Here is a 12,298-nt window from a genome sequence, read left to right as displayed (position 1 = left end):
CTATAGAGATGGCCACACCATTTTAATCCTTTAATCTATTGATACAGTGAATTACATTTAATTGTACAAAGGTAACCTAATGTTCTTGGGATGTATGCTACTTGGCTACTGCTACAGTTTGAATGCATGTATATCCAAAATTGATACTGAAATGCAATTGCAATTATAACAATAGTAAGGGGTAGGACATTTTAGAATCTCTCTGCCTTTATAAATCAATTAACACTTTATTAAAAGAGTGGATTTACTATAAAAGAGTGATTCCAAGCTTTTCTTTTACTGTCACGTAACCTCCTGTCTTCCCCATAGAGGATGACACATTAAGAAGTACCTAGCAAGCTAAAGTACCCAAGGAGCTGAAGGGGGCTGCAATCCTGTAGGTGGAACAACAATATGAACTAACTAGTACCCCCTGAGCTCGAGTCTCTAGCTGCATATGTAGCAGAAGATGGCCTAATTGGCCATCATTGGGAAGAGAGGCCCCTTGGTCTTGAAAACTTTATATGCCCCAGTACAGAGGAATGCCAGGGCCAAGTAGTGGGAGTGGGTAGGGGAACAGGGTGGGGATAGGGTATAGGGGACTTTCGGGATAGCATTTGAAATGTAAATGAAGAAAATATCTATTAAAAAATTTTAAAAAAAGAAGTACCTAGCTAGGTATTAGCACCTTGACCTTGTGTTTCTTGTATCAATAATGGTATGGAAATTAATTTTTGTTTTTTTATAAATCACTCATGTGGAGATATTCTTTTATAGCAGCAAAAAAGAACTTGAGTAGTTTTGATTATAGTCTTTTATATATTATCGAGTTCTAATCACTTGCATTTGGTTAGACTATTGCCATCTATGGAGATGAATAAGCCTGACCTTTATTTTTCCTTCCTTTCTATATTTCTTCCAATCAGCATTAAGACTATGCGTGATTCCTAAAATAAATCAGGGAATGTTCACTTGTTATCTGTTTTAGGAAATACTGGAATGCTTTCTTGTTTGGATGCTTGCTAGAACTTACCAGTAAAGCCATCTGCCCCTAGAGTTTTCATTATGAGAAGATTGCTGCTTAAAGACTTCATTCATTTAACTGTTCTATAAGCATGTGGGTTTCTAATTCTTATCAAATGAGTTTGATATATTAGACTTTTAAAAATATTTCTATTTTGTCAAATTTTCACATTTTTAGAGAGAAAATACTTCAAAATTTCTTATCTCTAATTTGAATCATCTATAACAATTATTTTTCATTATGAAAATTTTACCAACAAATATAAAACACATGATTTTTCTCTACTTAGAAAAAGGTTTGATTCTGATAACTAACTTTTCTAAATATACTTTGCTTTAAAATGTTCTGCTTATTTTCATCTCAAAGGAGAATATATTTGGAGTTAGTACATTAAAATGTTCCTTATCGGGGCTGGTGAGATGGCTCAGTGGGTAAGAGCACCCGACTGCTCTTCTGAAGGTCCGGAGTTCAAATCCCAGCAACCACATGGTGGCTCATAACCATCCGTAACAAGATCTGACGCCCTCTTCTGGAGTGTCTGAAGACAGCTACAGTGTACTTACATATAATAAATAAATAAATCTTTAAAAAAATATATTCCTTATCAGATAATGCATGGCAAGCAAAATTTATAAAATAGTTCTTATTAGTAAAAGATTTCTTAAAGCAAAATGGTTTTGAAGTCTCATTTTTCTAGTCATTAATTGTTTACTCAGCTTTTCCAGTCTTCTTCACAGCTTCCCTTTACAAATTCTGTATCTGATATTATACATTCTCCTACATTGCTCTCTAAAACTATTTTTTCAACCAACTCATGTTTTCTTGATGACAAATGTTTTTTATGTATTATTATGATTGGATAATATGAGACCTCTAATAATGTTCCTGGGACTCTGCTGCTTACTATACATTCTTTCCTTTACATTTAAATTGCTCATGCAATTTGCTGACTTGTTTGGAGTTTGTGATGTTATGAAATATATATTTTTCAATAACTTCTGACTTGATCCTCTTTCTCAAGTCAGGAATTCCAATTTCTCTTCTCCAAGATGTGTCATAGGAACTCCATTATTTCCATGATTTTATGGTTTTTGAGTTGGCTATAAGGAGATTTTGACATTACCCTTGCCTAATTGAAAGATGTAAAACTGTCTTCATTCTAAAGGATGATATTGGTTAGAGGGAAGGACACTGCACACAAACGTTAGATAAAAAGAAATTTGAAAAATATGTGCTGGGTTTACCCATCTAGTCCTCTGACATTAAGCAATTATGACTGTGTATACCTCTAAAGGACAAGGTTGTGAGAACCTGCAAGTAACTGAATAAACAGATGTCTGGAAAGCAGAGTACCCACGTTCTGAGTAGTTCCTATTACTATGTCTTGAAGCACATACACTTTTCTCCTTCTTCTATCTCTAATTTGTTCCTAATGTCATCTACTGTACTTGTCAAGCTGCATGCTATGAGATCCAATTCTAAGAGATTAATTTGAATCCCTTTTATAATTTCCATCATCTACCTAATTTTTGTAATAGATGAAATAGCTACAACTATGTCATATTGTTTGTAAGTTAGCTTTGAGTTCTCATGGTAGTTTTCATGTGATTTTTCTTACCATGAGCTCAAGTATCCTTTAATAAGATGCTTAAGGGCTTACCTTTCCCATCAGTTGCACCTCCATGTCTTTTCCTTTTTCACATTTTTGTCAAGTTTCCTCATTTTAAAAAATAAGACTTCTTATAGATATCAATGGTATAGGATTCACAGTTTCCTAGTTTTGAGCTATGTTTTCAATTTGTTTGTATAATTTTTATTCTGACTTTTAAATATTTTGATGGTATATATAGAACGTTGTAAGAATGCAACCACTCATCCAAAGGAAGAAAATACACACATGAAAATCCAGTGACACCATAAAGGCAAAAGTTTATGGGCCCAGGTGAAGATCTCAAGCAGACTGAACTTGCTAGATATTCAGTAATATAGTGCCTGTAGCTAACCCATTGTCTCCTGGGATGAAAAGGTAAATGGGAGACACTACATACTGGGTGATACACTACTAAGATAGGATTCCACTGTTCTCCACGGACGGAAAAAAAAAACTGTGAGAGCTAGTCACAAAAATAAATCCACTAGTGTCTCAATTGTGAGAAGGGCTCTAAGGAAGGTAGGATGTCAACAGAGATAGCAATAAAATGTAGTAAGAAAAGACTCTGGTTCCTACTGGCACAGGTGGAGAACACTGTTAGCCCTGAGGCTCATGCACCTCAGCTTGTGCAAACCTCTTCCCAGTGAATGCACATTAGTCTTCACTCACAATTTCCAGCATGGCCAACTTCTGACATGTGAATATACACACCACAAACCCCAAATCTGGTAGGGCACTGACATGACCCTGAGACTTGAAATAAGAATAGGATTCCCAATGCAGAAGGTCTACCCATAGTGACATGCTAAAAGCAGTGAGTTTTCACTGGAAAACAAAAACCAAGGAATCATAAGCAAAGCGATAGAACATAGCAGTTAACCAAGAAATGTGGCAATGGAGGTACACCAGAAAGAATGTCAAGGGAGAGGCACAGAAGCACATCTCCACAGAGAAATACAGTCACTTTAACACACACACACACACACACACACACACACACACACACACACACACACACCAGAGGGACTGAATAAGGAAGAGCGGAAGAACACAGAACACACCACAGAATCTCATGTGTATGGGAAATGTAGAGAGGAACACCCTCTCTTTGCCCTGTNTCCCTCCTAAATTCACGTGGGGAAGTGAGAATGGGTGGGCAGGGCAGTATGGAAGACCCTAGGAGGCTAAGGAAATGCCTCTCTTCTCTAACTAGACCACTTAGCCTGCACTCCCCTTACAGGGCCAACAAATTGGTACTCTGTGCCTTTTAAGCCCTGCCCCCACCCACCAGGGCTAGACTAGGTAGGGGNGTGGCTTCCTGACCAAACAATGCAAGAGCATGGCTTCTCCATATCCAGCAAGAGAAATTTCAGTAGAGTGTCTGAAGGTCCTGNCTAAATTCCTGTAAAACACCAAAATGGGGTTAATAAATACAAAGNTACAAGAATTTCACATGGCTGAATCAAAAAGTGCCACCACCCAAGCTGTGAAGAAGGATGAGAAATCCAAATATAAAGTCAAGGTGAGNTGCTCCACCTCTGGTCCTTGTCTAGTTTCCTTACCTTGTCCTCACAGCACATTCACCCCAAGACCTCACCCCTTCCCATGAGCTCCTATATCCTCCCCATCTCCACTTTCTTTCTCCAAACCAATCCCTCCCTGTGATCTCCTTCCAGGTAACTAAGAAACCAGTGGTTATGAAGAGATTNGATCAAGCCATTATGAAAAAGCCATTCCCCCCAAGAGCTCAGACTCCCTTGGTTAAGGTAAAGAAAGAAAGAAAACCACAAAGATTAGGCCTTTACCATCGNGTAAATGCTAAGCCTAACCAGGATGTACAGGATGATCTTGACAAAAGNGAGGACAGCAGTACCAGCAGCACCACAAGTGATGACCTGGATAGCCAGTGAAGCAGGATGGAGGCCAGAGACCTTAGAAACATCTATCATGCATCCCGAGGTCTCCACCCTGACCAGTGGGAAACTGTGAAGACAGCAACTTTGTAGCCCCTGGTCGTCAGATGATGAAATAAAATTGAGCTCTTAGGAGTGAATGCCTGTCTCTGTGTTTTCTGATGGGAGCCAGGGGAGTGGAGAATAGGGAAGGGTCAGGCTAGGAAGGATTGAGAGCAGGAGGGAAGGAGGATTAGGGGGTATGGGTGGGAGGGGGAATGGAATGGAAATGGGAAGGACCAGGAAGGTGGGTGGTTGGGAAGGGTGGGACATTTGCAGTGTGGAGCAGGATGCAAACATATAGGAAGAGAAGGAGGCGGGTCCTCCGAGATTGAGGGTCTAAGGTGAACCAGATGTAGGAGCTAAGTGTTGGTTATTCAGGCCACTTAAGAAGCAGGAAAGGCTTTGCCTTCAATGGACGCCCTTTGTAAACTTTGTATACTTTGTAAACTTTGGAAACCTTCAAGGCAGGAAAGAGGCCAGGCCTGAGGAGCTTCAGCACACAGGACCTGCTTCCCAGACCNCCCTAACTCTCATAACTGTGTTTCCAGCCTCTGTACCTGTCACAAAGTCCATCTCTATCCCCTCAAAAGGACCCTCCCCAGATTATGCTAGTTTTAGCTGAAAGTCTGAACAAAAGTCGTCAATCCCTGAATACTAAAACCCACCCACCAATCCCTGAACTTCTCACAGAAACCTACCAATCCCTGAACAGGAAAGCCCATCAATCCCTGAGCTCCCCCAAGCTCAGTACTTGAAATCCCAGCAACCCTCTCACCCTGGAAATCTCTCCCCTAGACAGTGCTGTGCAGCAACAAGCCCTATATAATAAGCAATGGCCTTTGCCCAATTGCTTGCTATCTGCTCCCTCTTGGGAGAATAGGCAGCCACTCCTGGATCCATTACTCCACAACCAGGAACAATAAATCCAATAAATCTCTTTCATGAGACATGCTGCCTGCTGTGACTCTCGCACGATGACAAGAAGCAGTGAAGAGAAGAAGGGACGAAGCAAAGAGAAGGGTCAGACTTGAGCTCCTCAGCTCCTCAGCTCAGCAGGGGACATACTCCCTGGGAGCTGCAGCACCTCTGCTGAGGAGGCTTCCTCTCAGAGCTGTAAGGTTCCTGGGCCCCTGTGTCTCAGGATGTCCTTCCATTGGGGCACTGTCCCACCTCAGAGCTGTGTGGTTCCTGGGCTGCTGTGTCTCAGGGTGCCCTTCCATTAGGATAATGTTGAGGTTTGGTCTTACTGTCTATTGGAATGCCAAGGCCTAGAGTCTGCACATAGGCTCAAGCGACTCTGCCCTCAAATTATTTCTGATTGGAAAATAAAGATGCCAACAGTTTAGGTTTCCTGGTCTTGGGGTCAGAGGAGAACCATGAAAAAAACAAAGAAGTTGGAGGAGAAGGAAGGGAAGCCTCCATGGGTTAGGAGTCATAAAATCATGGCCCTTAGGGTTGGCCAGCTGTAGTTAAGATCAGCCCAGATGTAACAGTAACAATTCAGGGTGTCGATAGGAAAGTTGATTCTAACAGTACAGAGGGTAGTCATCTGCCTAGCCCTTGTGCTGTTTAAGGCCTATTATAAATATAAAGGTTGGCTGTTTATGTCTTATATCCAGGAAATAATTGGTCTAAGGCGGGGTACAAACCCCAGGTAGGGATTAAATAATTTCTACGACACGTATACCTTCTCCCCCTCAGAGCTGTGGTTTCTGGGCTTCTGAGTCCCAAGACACCTTCCCACCTGAGCTGAAAGGCTAATGATAAGGATTTAGTCACAGCATGGCAGTAGACACAAACTTCCCCTTACAGGATGGACCAATAGGAGGTCGAGAAACCCAGATGGAGAGAGGTATGATAGGTATCACATGTACAATGACAACTCTTGCACAAAAGGTAGACAGTGACCTCAGCTAGCAGCCGGCTGATCCTGAGATGGAAAGAATGAACTGCCCTCAAAACCAGCAACCCCCTCAACCACTAAAATATACCACAACGACACAATGATGGTGTTTGGTGCAGCTCTAACCCACTTTTTCATTAAGCAGCTCTGGGTGGAGCATGGCTTACAGAGCATGGGAACAGTGAACATGGACTGCACTTGGCAGATGTTATCTGGAGAATTTTATGATCTGAACAGAGCAGAAGAAAGTGGCCCTGTTATTATTATGACCATCTTCCTCACAATGTTTAACAAAAAAGGATGCTGATGATTAAATACCACCCCAGTCTTCTCTTGCTCTAAATTCTGAATGTTTGCTGTGATTTGTGTCATTTCATACATGAATAAGTATATTTTGCATTAGTATGTTTCAGTGATTTTCCTTTTAAAAACTGGTTATATTCAGGAAGTGAGATCATGTACAGAGTGCCCTGTTGTGCAGTGGTCCAGCCCTGGCTGACAGGACTCACTCCCTCCTTCCCTGGTTGTTCCTCTTGCTGGGAATAGCCAGTGGTGACTTCTGTGTGCACACTTCTAGCCTACAGGCCTTAAGTTGAGGTAGGATACAGAGGCATCCCACATGGAAACAATACTCTAAACAATGGCAGGACTATGACAGTCCAGAGAAAGACAGCCCTGGCTGGATCCTTTTTTCTATATTGATGTCTCAGCCTATGCTGGTATGACCCCTGACATGCTAAGGGTTTGTTTGTTTGTTTGTTTGTTTGGGTTTTTTTTTGAGAGGCCCAATATTTTGCTGACTTTATCCCAATAACTGAGGTGGAGAGGTAATTGAGGAAGACCTATTCTTGTCAATGTCCGGCCTAAATATGTGCACATGCACACACACACACACACACACACACACACACACACACACACAAAACCATGCCTGCTCATATGTGTTTATATATGCATACAATACATACAACAACAATAACAATGAAACTAATAGAAGAGAAAGTGGGGAAGAGATTCAAATGCATGGGCACAGGAGAAATTTTCCTGAACAGAACACCAATGGCTTATGCTCTAACATCAAAAATCGACAAATGGAACCTCATAAAATTGCAAAGCTTCTGTACGGCAAAGGATACTGTTGATAGGAGAAAAAGAGGCAACCAACAATTTTGGAAAAGATCTTTATCAATCCTACATCCAATAGAGGACTAATATCCAATATATACAAAGAACTCAAGAAGTTGGACACCAAAGAAGCAAATAACCCTATAGAAAAATGGGATACAGAGCTAAACAAATTCTCAACTGAGGAATACCAAATGGCTGAAAAGCACCTAAAAAATGTTCAACATCCTTAGTCATCAGGGAAATGCAAATCAAAACAACCCTGAGATGCCACCTCACACCAGTCAGAATGANTAAAATAAAAAACTCAGGTGACAGTAGATGTTGCAAAGGTTGTGGAGAAAGAGGAACACTCCTCCTTTGCTGGTGGGATTGCAAGCTGGTACAACCACTCTGGAAATCAGTCTGGCAGTTCCTCAGAAAATTGGACATAGTACTACATGAGGACCCAGCAATACCACTCCTGGGCATATACCCAGAAGATGCTCTAACATGTAATAAGGACACATGCTTCACTATGTTCATAGCAGCCTTATTTATACTAGCAAGAAGCTGGAAAGAACCCAGATGTCCCTCAACAGAAAAATGGATACAGAAAATGTGGTACATTTATACAATGGAGTACTACTCAGCTATTAAAAACAATTAATTTATGAAATTCTTAGGTAAATGGATGTATCTGGAGGACATCATCCTGAGTGAGGTATCCCAATCACATAAGAACACACAGGATATGCACTCACTAATAAATGGATATTAGCCCAGAAGCTCAGAATATTCTAGATATACAAACCACATGAAATTCAAGAAGAGGAAAGCCCAAAGTGTGGATACTTTGATCCTTCTTAGAAGGGGGAACAAAGTACCCATGGGAGGAGATACAGGGACAAAGTGTGGAGCAGAGACTGCAGGAATGACCATCCAGAGACTGCCCTACCTGGGGATCCATCCCATAGACAAACACCAAACCCAGACTCTTTTTTGGATGCCAACATGTATTTGCTGACAGAAGCCTGATATAGCTTGAATAACAGACTGTTTTAAGCTGAGTAACATGGGTGCTGGGAATTGAACTCAAATACTCTGAAAGCAAAGTATGTACTGTCAACTGCTAAGCCATCTCTCCAGTTCTTCTATCTGTTAACAAGTAAATTATCCATGTCAATGAATTTGTCATCATAGAAACTATGCTTGTCATCTTTGTATGTTACATGTTGAATATTTTTTCTACAATACTATTTAACTACTTGATACACAGAATGTAGTGCCTTTCAAATTGAGATCATTCCAAATAATTTTATAAGTCAATTTTTTTCTTAGTCTGCCTGGGCTTCTATACAGAATGTCTCAAACTGAAATACAACAGAAATTTGTTTCTCACAGTTCTAGTGTCTTCTAGTGTATAGGGCGTATCGTTCACCTGCACCCTAACTTGTCAGAAGGGTAATAGTCTGTAGTATTCTTTCAAAAGAGCTTTAATCCCACTCAAGAATGGCCCACCTTCACAACCTCAGCATCCGTCTTCTTAGGTATTTAAGTTTCAAAGTATAAGTCTTTGAAAGACACACACATTCAGTCAATGGCATACTTTTATTCAATTCTATTCTGTGCCTCTGCTACTCCATCTGTCTGTGAACCATTTTCTTACTTATTAATTTATCAGAGTTCTGAACATCCTCTTTCTTCTTCCAGAGACTAGAAGATTCCACTCTCTTTCTACGCTGCTTTCCTCCTCCCCTCAGACGAACAGCAGATGGCATATTCTCCAACATGACTTCAAAAAAGCAAAGCAACATAGTGAGTTGGAATGGAGAAGCCAAAATGAATGCAGGTTATATGGAGGTCTGGGAATACTACAGTCTATAACTGAACCATGAAGAAACTCCAACTTTTCCAATTTTTGTGTCAATGTGTTTGCCTTAAGTGTCCAGAATATCTCCTTTTGGGAGAGCATGATCTTTCTATGCAACTGACATTAAGAATCTGAAGGTACCAGCTATTTGCTTCAGTGCTACCTGAACATTTTGCTTTTTGAGAAAGTTTTGATGCACAAGCAATATCAACATCTGTTTCAAGGATCTCTGCTGGAATTGCAGTTTCACACAGCCAAATTGCCTATGCTTCCATCAAGGAAATGGCTATTTATTTTATGCAGCCATCTGGGCTCTAACTAGGATGTTTTGTCATTTGTGGTCTTGTTTTTTGGCTTTTTCTTTTAAGGATAAAATTTGATGACTTCATATATATATATATATATATATATATATATATATATATATATATATACACACACACACACACACACACACACACACATATTTCATATATATATATATATATATATATATATATATATATATATATATATATACACACACACACACACACACACACACACACAAATTTATGAGTCAATGTTCTCTAAGTGGTTCACAATGTCACTTTGGTGATAAATATTTTGTCTTTGTGCCCTCTCTTCCCCCATCCCCCAATTGTATTTGGATCTGCAACATTTACACTTTGTTGAAAAACAAGTTAATAAACTCCACAGGGCCCATATGCAGTTGCCTGAAGACTTTTTTGTGGGGCTCGGCTCCCTTTCAAAAGAAACAGGCTGTTTAGAAACTCAATCTGCTACCAAATGTGATTCTCCCCTACCTTCCCAGCACCTCTCACAGTCTGTCTTAGCACTTTCAAAAACACTATCATCTAAACCATTAGAAAATTTTCTGCATTTTTAACTGAGTAGCTTCTCAGGAGGAATAGTGTAAATGACTGGTGGTCCAGAGTATAATTTCAGAGACTACCAGGGTAATGTAATTTGAAAACAATCAATTTATTTCTGAAAATGCAATCTCCACTTTTCTTGAAGTAAATTTACTTGGGATTACAGGGTTTATAAAATCTTCCAGGTATTGTAATTTAAAAAGAAAAGACATGAAAGCCTCACTGACTCCACATGATTTCTCATCTACTTAGAAATCTCATTTACCTGGAATGAAGCCATAAAATATGGGGTCCATTGAAAGACCTGCTAGCAGCCTAAATAATTGGGGAAGAGTCCATGTCCCCAAAGCTTATAGACTTTATTCATAGAAGTGTGCTTTGCCCATACTCCATTTACTCTCACATTACACACAATTATATCTAGTTTTCCAGCCCATTGCAGATTAGAATCAGCCAATTAGAGTGAAGAGAGGAGCTGCCAAGGGAGAGTCAGAAATGTTATCAATTGGAGACACAAAACTTAAATTTCACAGGAGTTCTGGTGCACTTTAGGATTGGGCAAAAAGCTCTTTACACTTCCATACCCATGAGAGCACACTGTGTTACAACCCACTGCAATCACCGATGTTCAGGATGATAAGCTGGAGTCGTCAAGGGGATGCATTATGTGTAGGGACTCTCTCTGTGGGAAAGCAGAGACTGTGTAATATGTTTTAGGGAGATTTTCATCCAAAATGATTTACATTTTAAAAGGTAGTGCTCACCAGTATTGAAGCAGTACTGAAAGCTAGATGATTGGAGTTACTTCCCAACTGGTCACCTTTCTGCTGTCTCTACCCTGCCCCCAATGCCTCACTTCCATTAAGCCACTCTTTTACTTACTTTTAGAGTAATTTTCCTAAGGCAGTTTTCTGATTGAATTACAGATTTGCTTAGCCTACTCCTAAAACAAAACACTGAATTTATTTAAAAAAAAAAAAAAAACAACCTTCTACAAAATAACTCTAGTCTATATTTGACATTATTTACATATAATTCTAATCCCGATGCATGCTGAAGGGTAAAAGCCACTGAGTTAACAATTATAAAATTATAGTTAACTTCTTCTGCCTCTGTGATTTATCTTTGATGTTTTCTTCATTTCACTTTCCCTTGCTCTTGTGTCTATCACAAAATTCTAAATGCATTTCAAACTTCTGTAATGACATATATTGTATGAGCTATTAAATATGCCACAACTCAATCAGATATAATTTTTTTCTAGAAACCCATGAAAAACATTTGCTTATAGGTAATTCATTCTACTATTCGGTTAATAATCACTGAAGTTTGTTATTTGCCAAATACATGGCCCTGAGGATAAAGGTAAACAAGTAAACAGGAAATTATATTACAGAATTCTATGCAAGTAATGGTGGTGACACACAAAAAAGTCACATCTCATAAACATCCAATTTTGATAAAGATTTCTATCAAGTACATCATCTAAGCTGAGCATAAAAATATGAGGATAAAAAGCCAGCATAAAATGTTTTAATACACTAAATAACATTTTAAAAATTCTTTTCTAGTACTGGATATTAAATCCAGAGTTTTGTGGTATTGCACATGTGAGGCAGATGATCCACTGGGGAGCATTCCTGCCCTGTCTAGTGGAGATGTATAAATAAACTCTTTTATAAGAATTTCAAGCTCTTCAGGGATGACTTTCTTTCCTTCTAAACAGCTACTGTCAAATACAAAAGTGCTAGCCAAGTTTTTATTGTAAAAGTGTACAAGACATATTCCCAGTATCTTAGAGAACCTCTTTTCTGAGATCACTAAAAATAAATACACATGTGATCTATTTCTACATTATACAACAGCTTTCCTTCCTCAAACCAGAGTTAACTATTCTAAGAATGCCCATATTCTCATTACTATTGTGACCATCT

General features: G+C 39.4%; 1 protein-coding gene across 1 annotated transcript; it reads left to right on the top strand.

The window, feature by feature from the left end:
• The first annotated feature begins 4,025 nt into the window (after positions 1 to 4,025).
• LOC110314292 lies at positions 4,026 to 4,707 on the top strand. Its single transcript, XM_021188731.1, has 2 exons — positions 4,026 to 4,176; positions 4,331 to 4,707. The coding sequence occupies exons 1-2, from the start codon at positions 4,072 to 4,074 to the stop codon at positions 4,562 to 4,564; spliced, it is 339 nt and encodes a 112-aa protein (XP_021044390.1). The 5' UTR covers positions 4,026 to 4,071; the 3' UTR covers positions 4,565 to 4,707.
• The last annotated feature ends 7,591 nt before the right edge of the window (positions 4,708 to 12,298 follow it).

Source organism: Mus pahari, chromosome X (assembly GCF_900095145.1).
Source record: "Mus pahari chromosome X, PAHARI_EIJ_v1.1, whole genome shotgun sequence".
Lineage (NCBI taxonomy): Eukaryota > Metazoa > Chordata > Mammalia > Rodentia > Muridae > Mus > Mus pahari.
The sequence above is the reverse complement of the archived record's forward strand: the minus strand, read 5'-3'. Positions and strand labels throughout refer to the sequence as shown.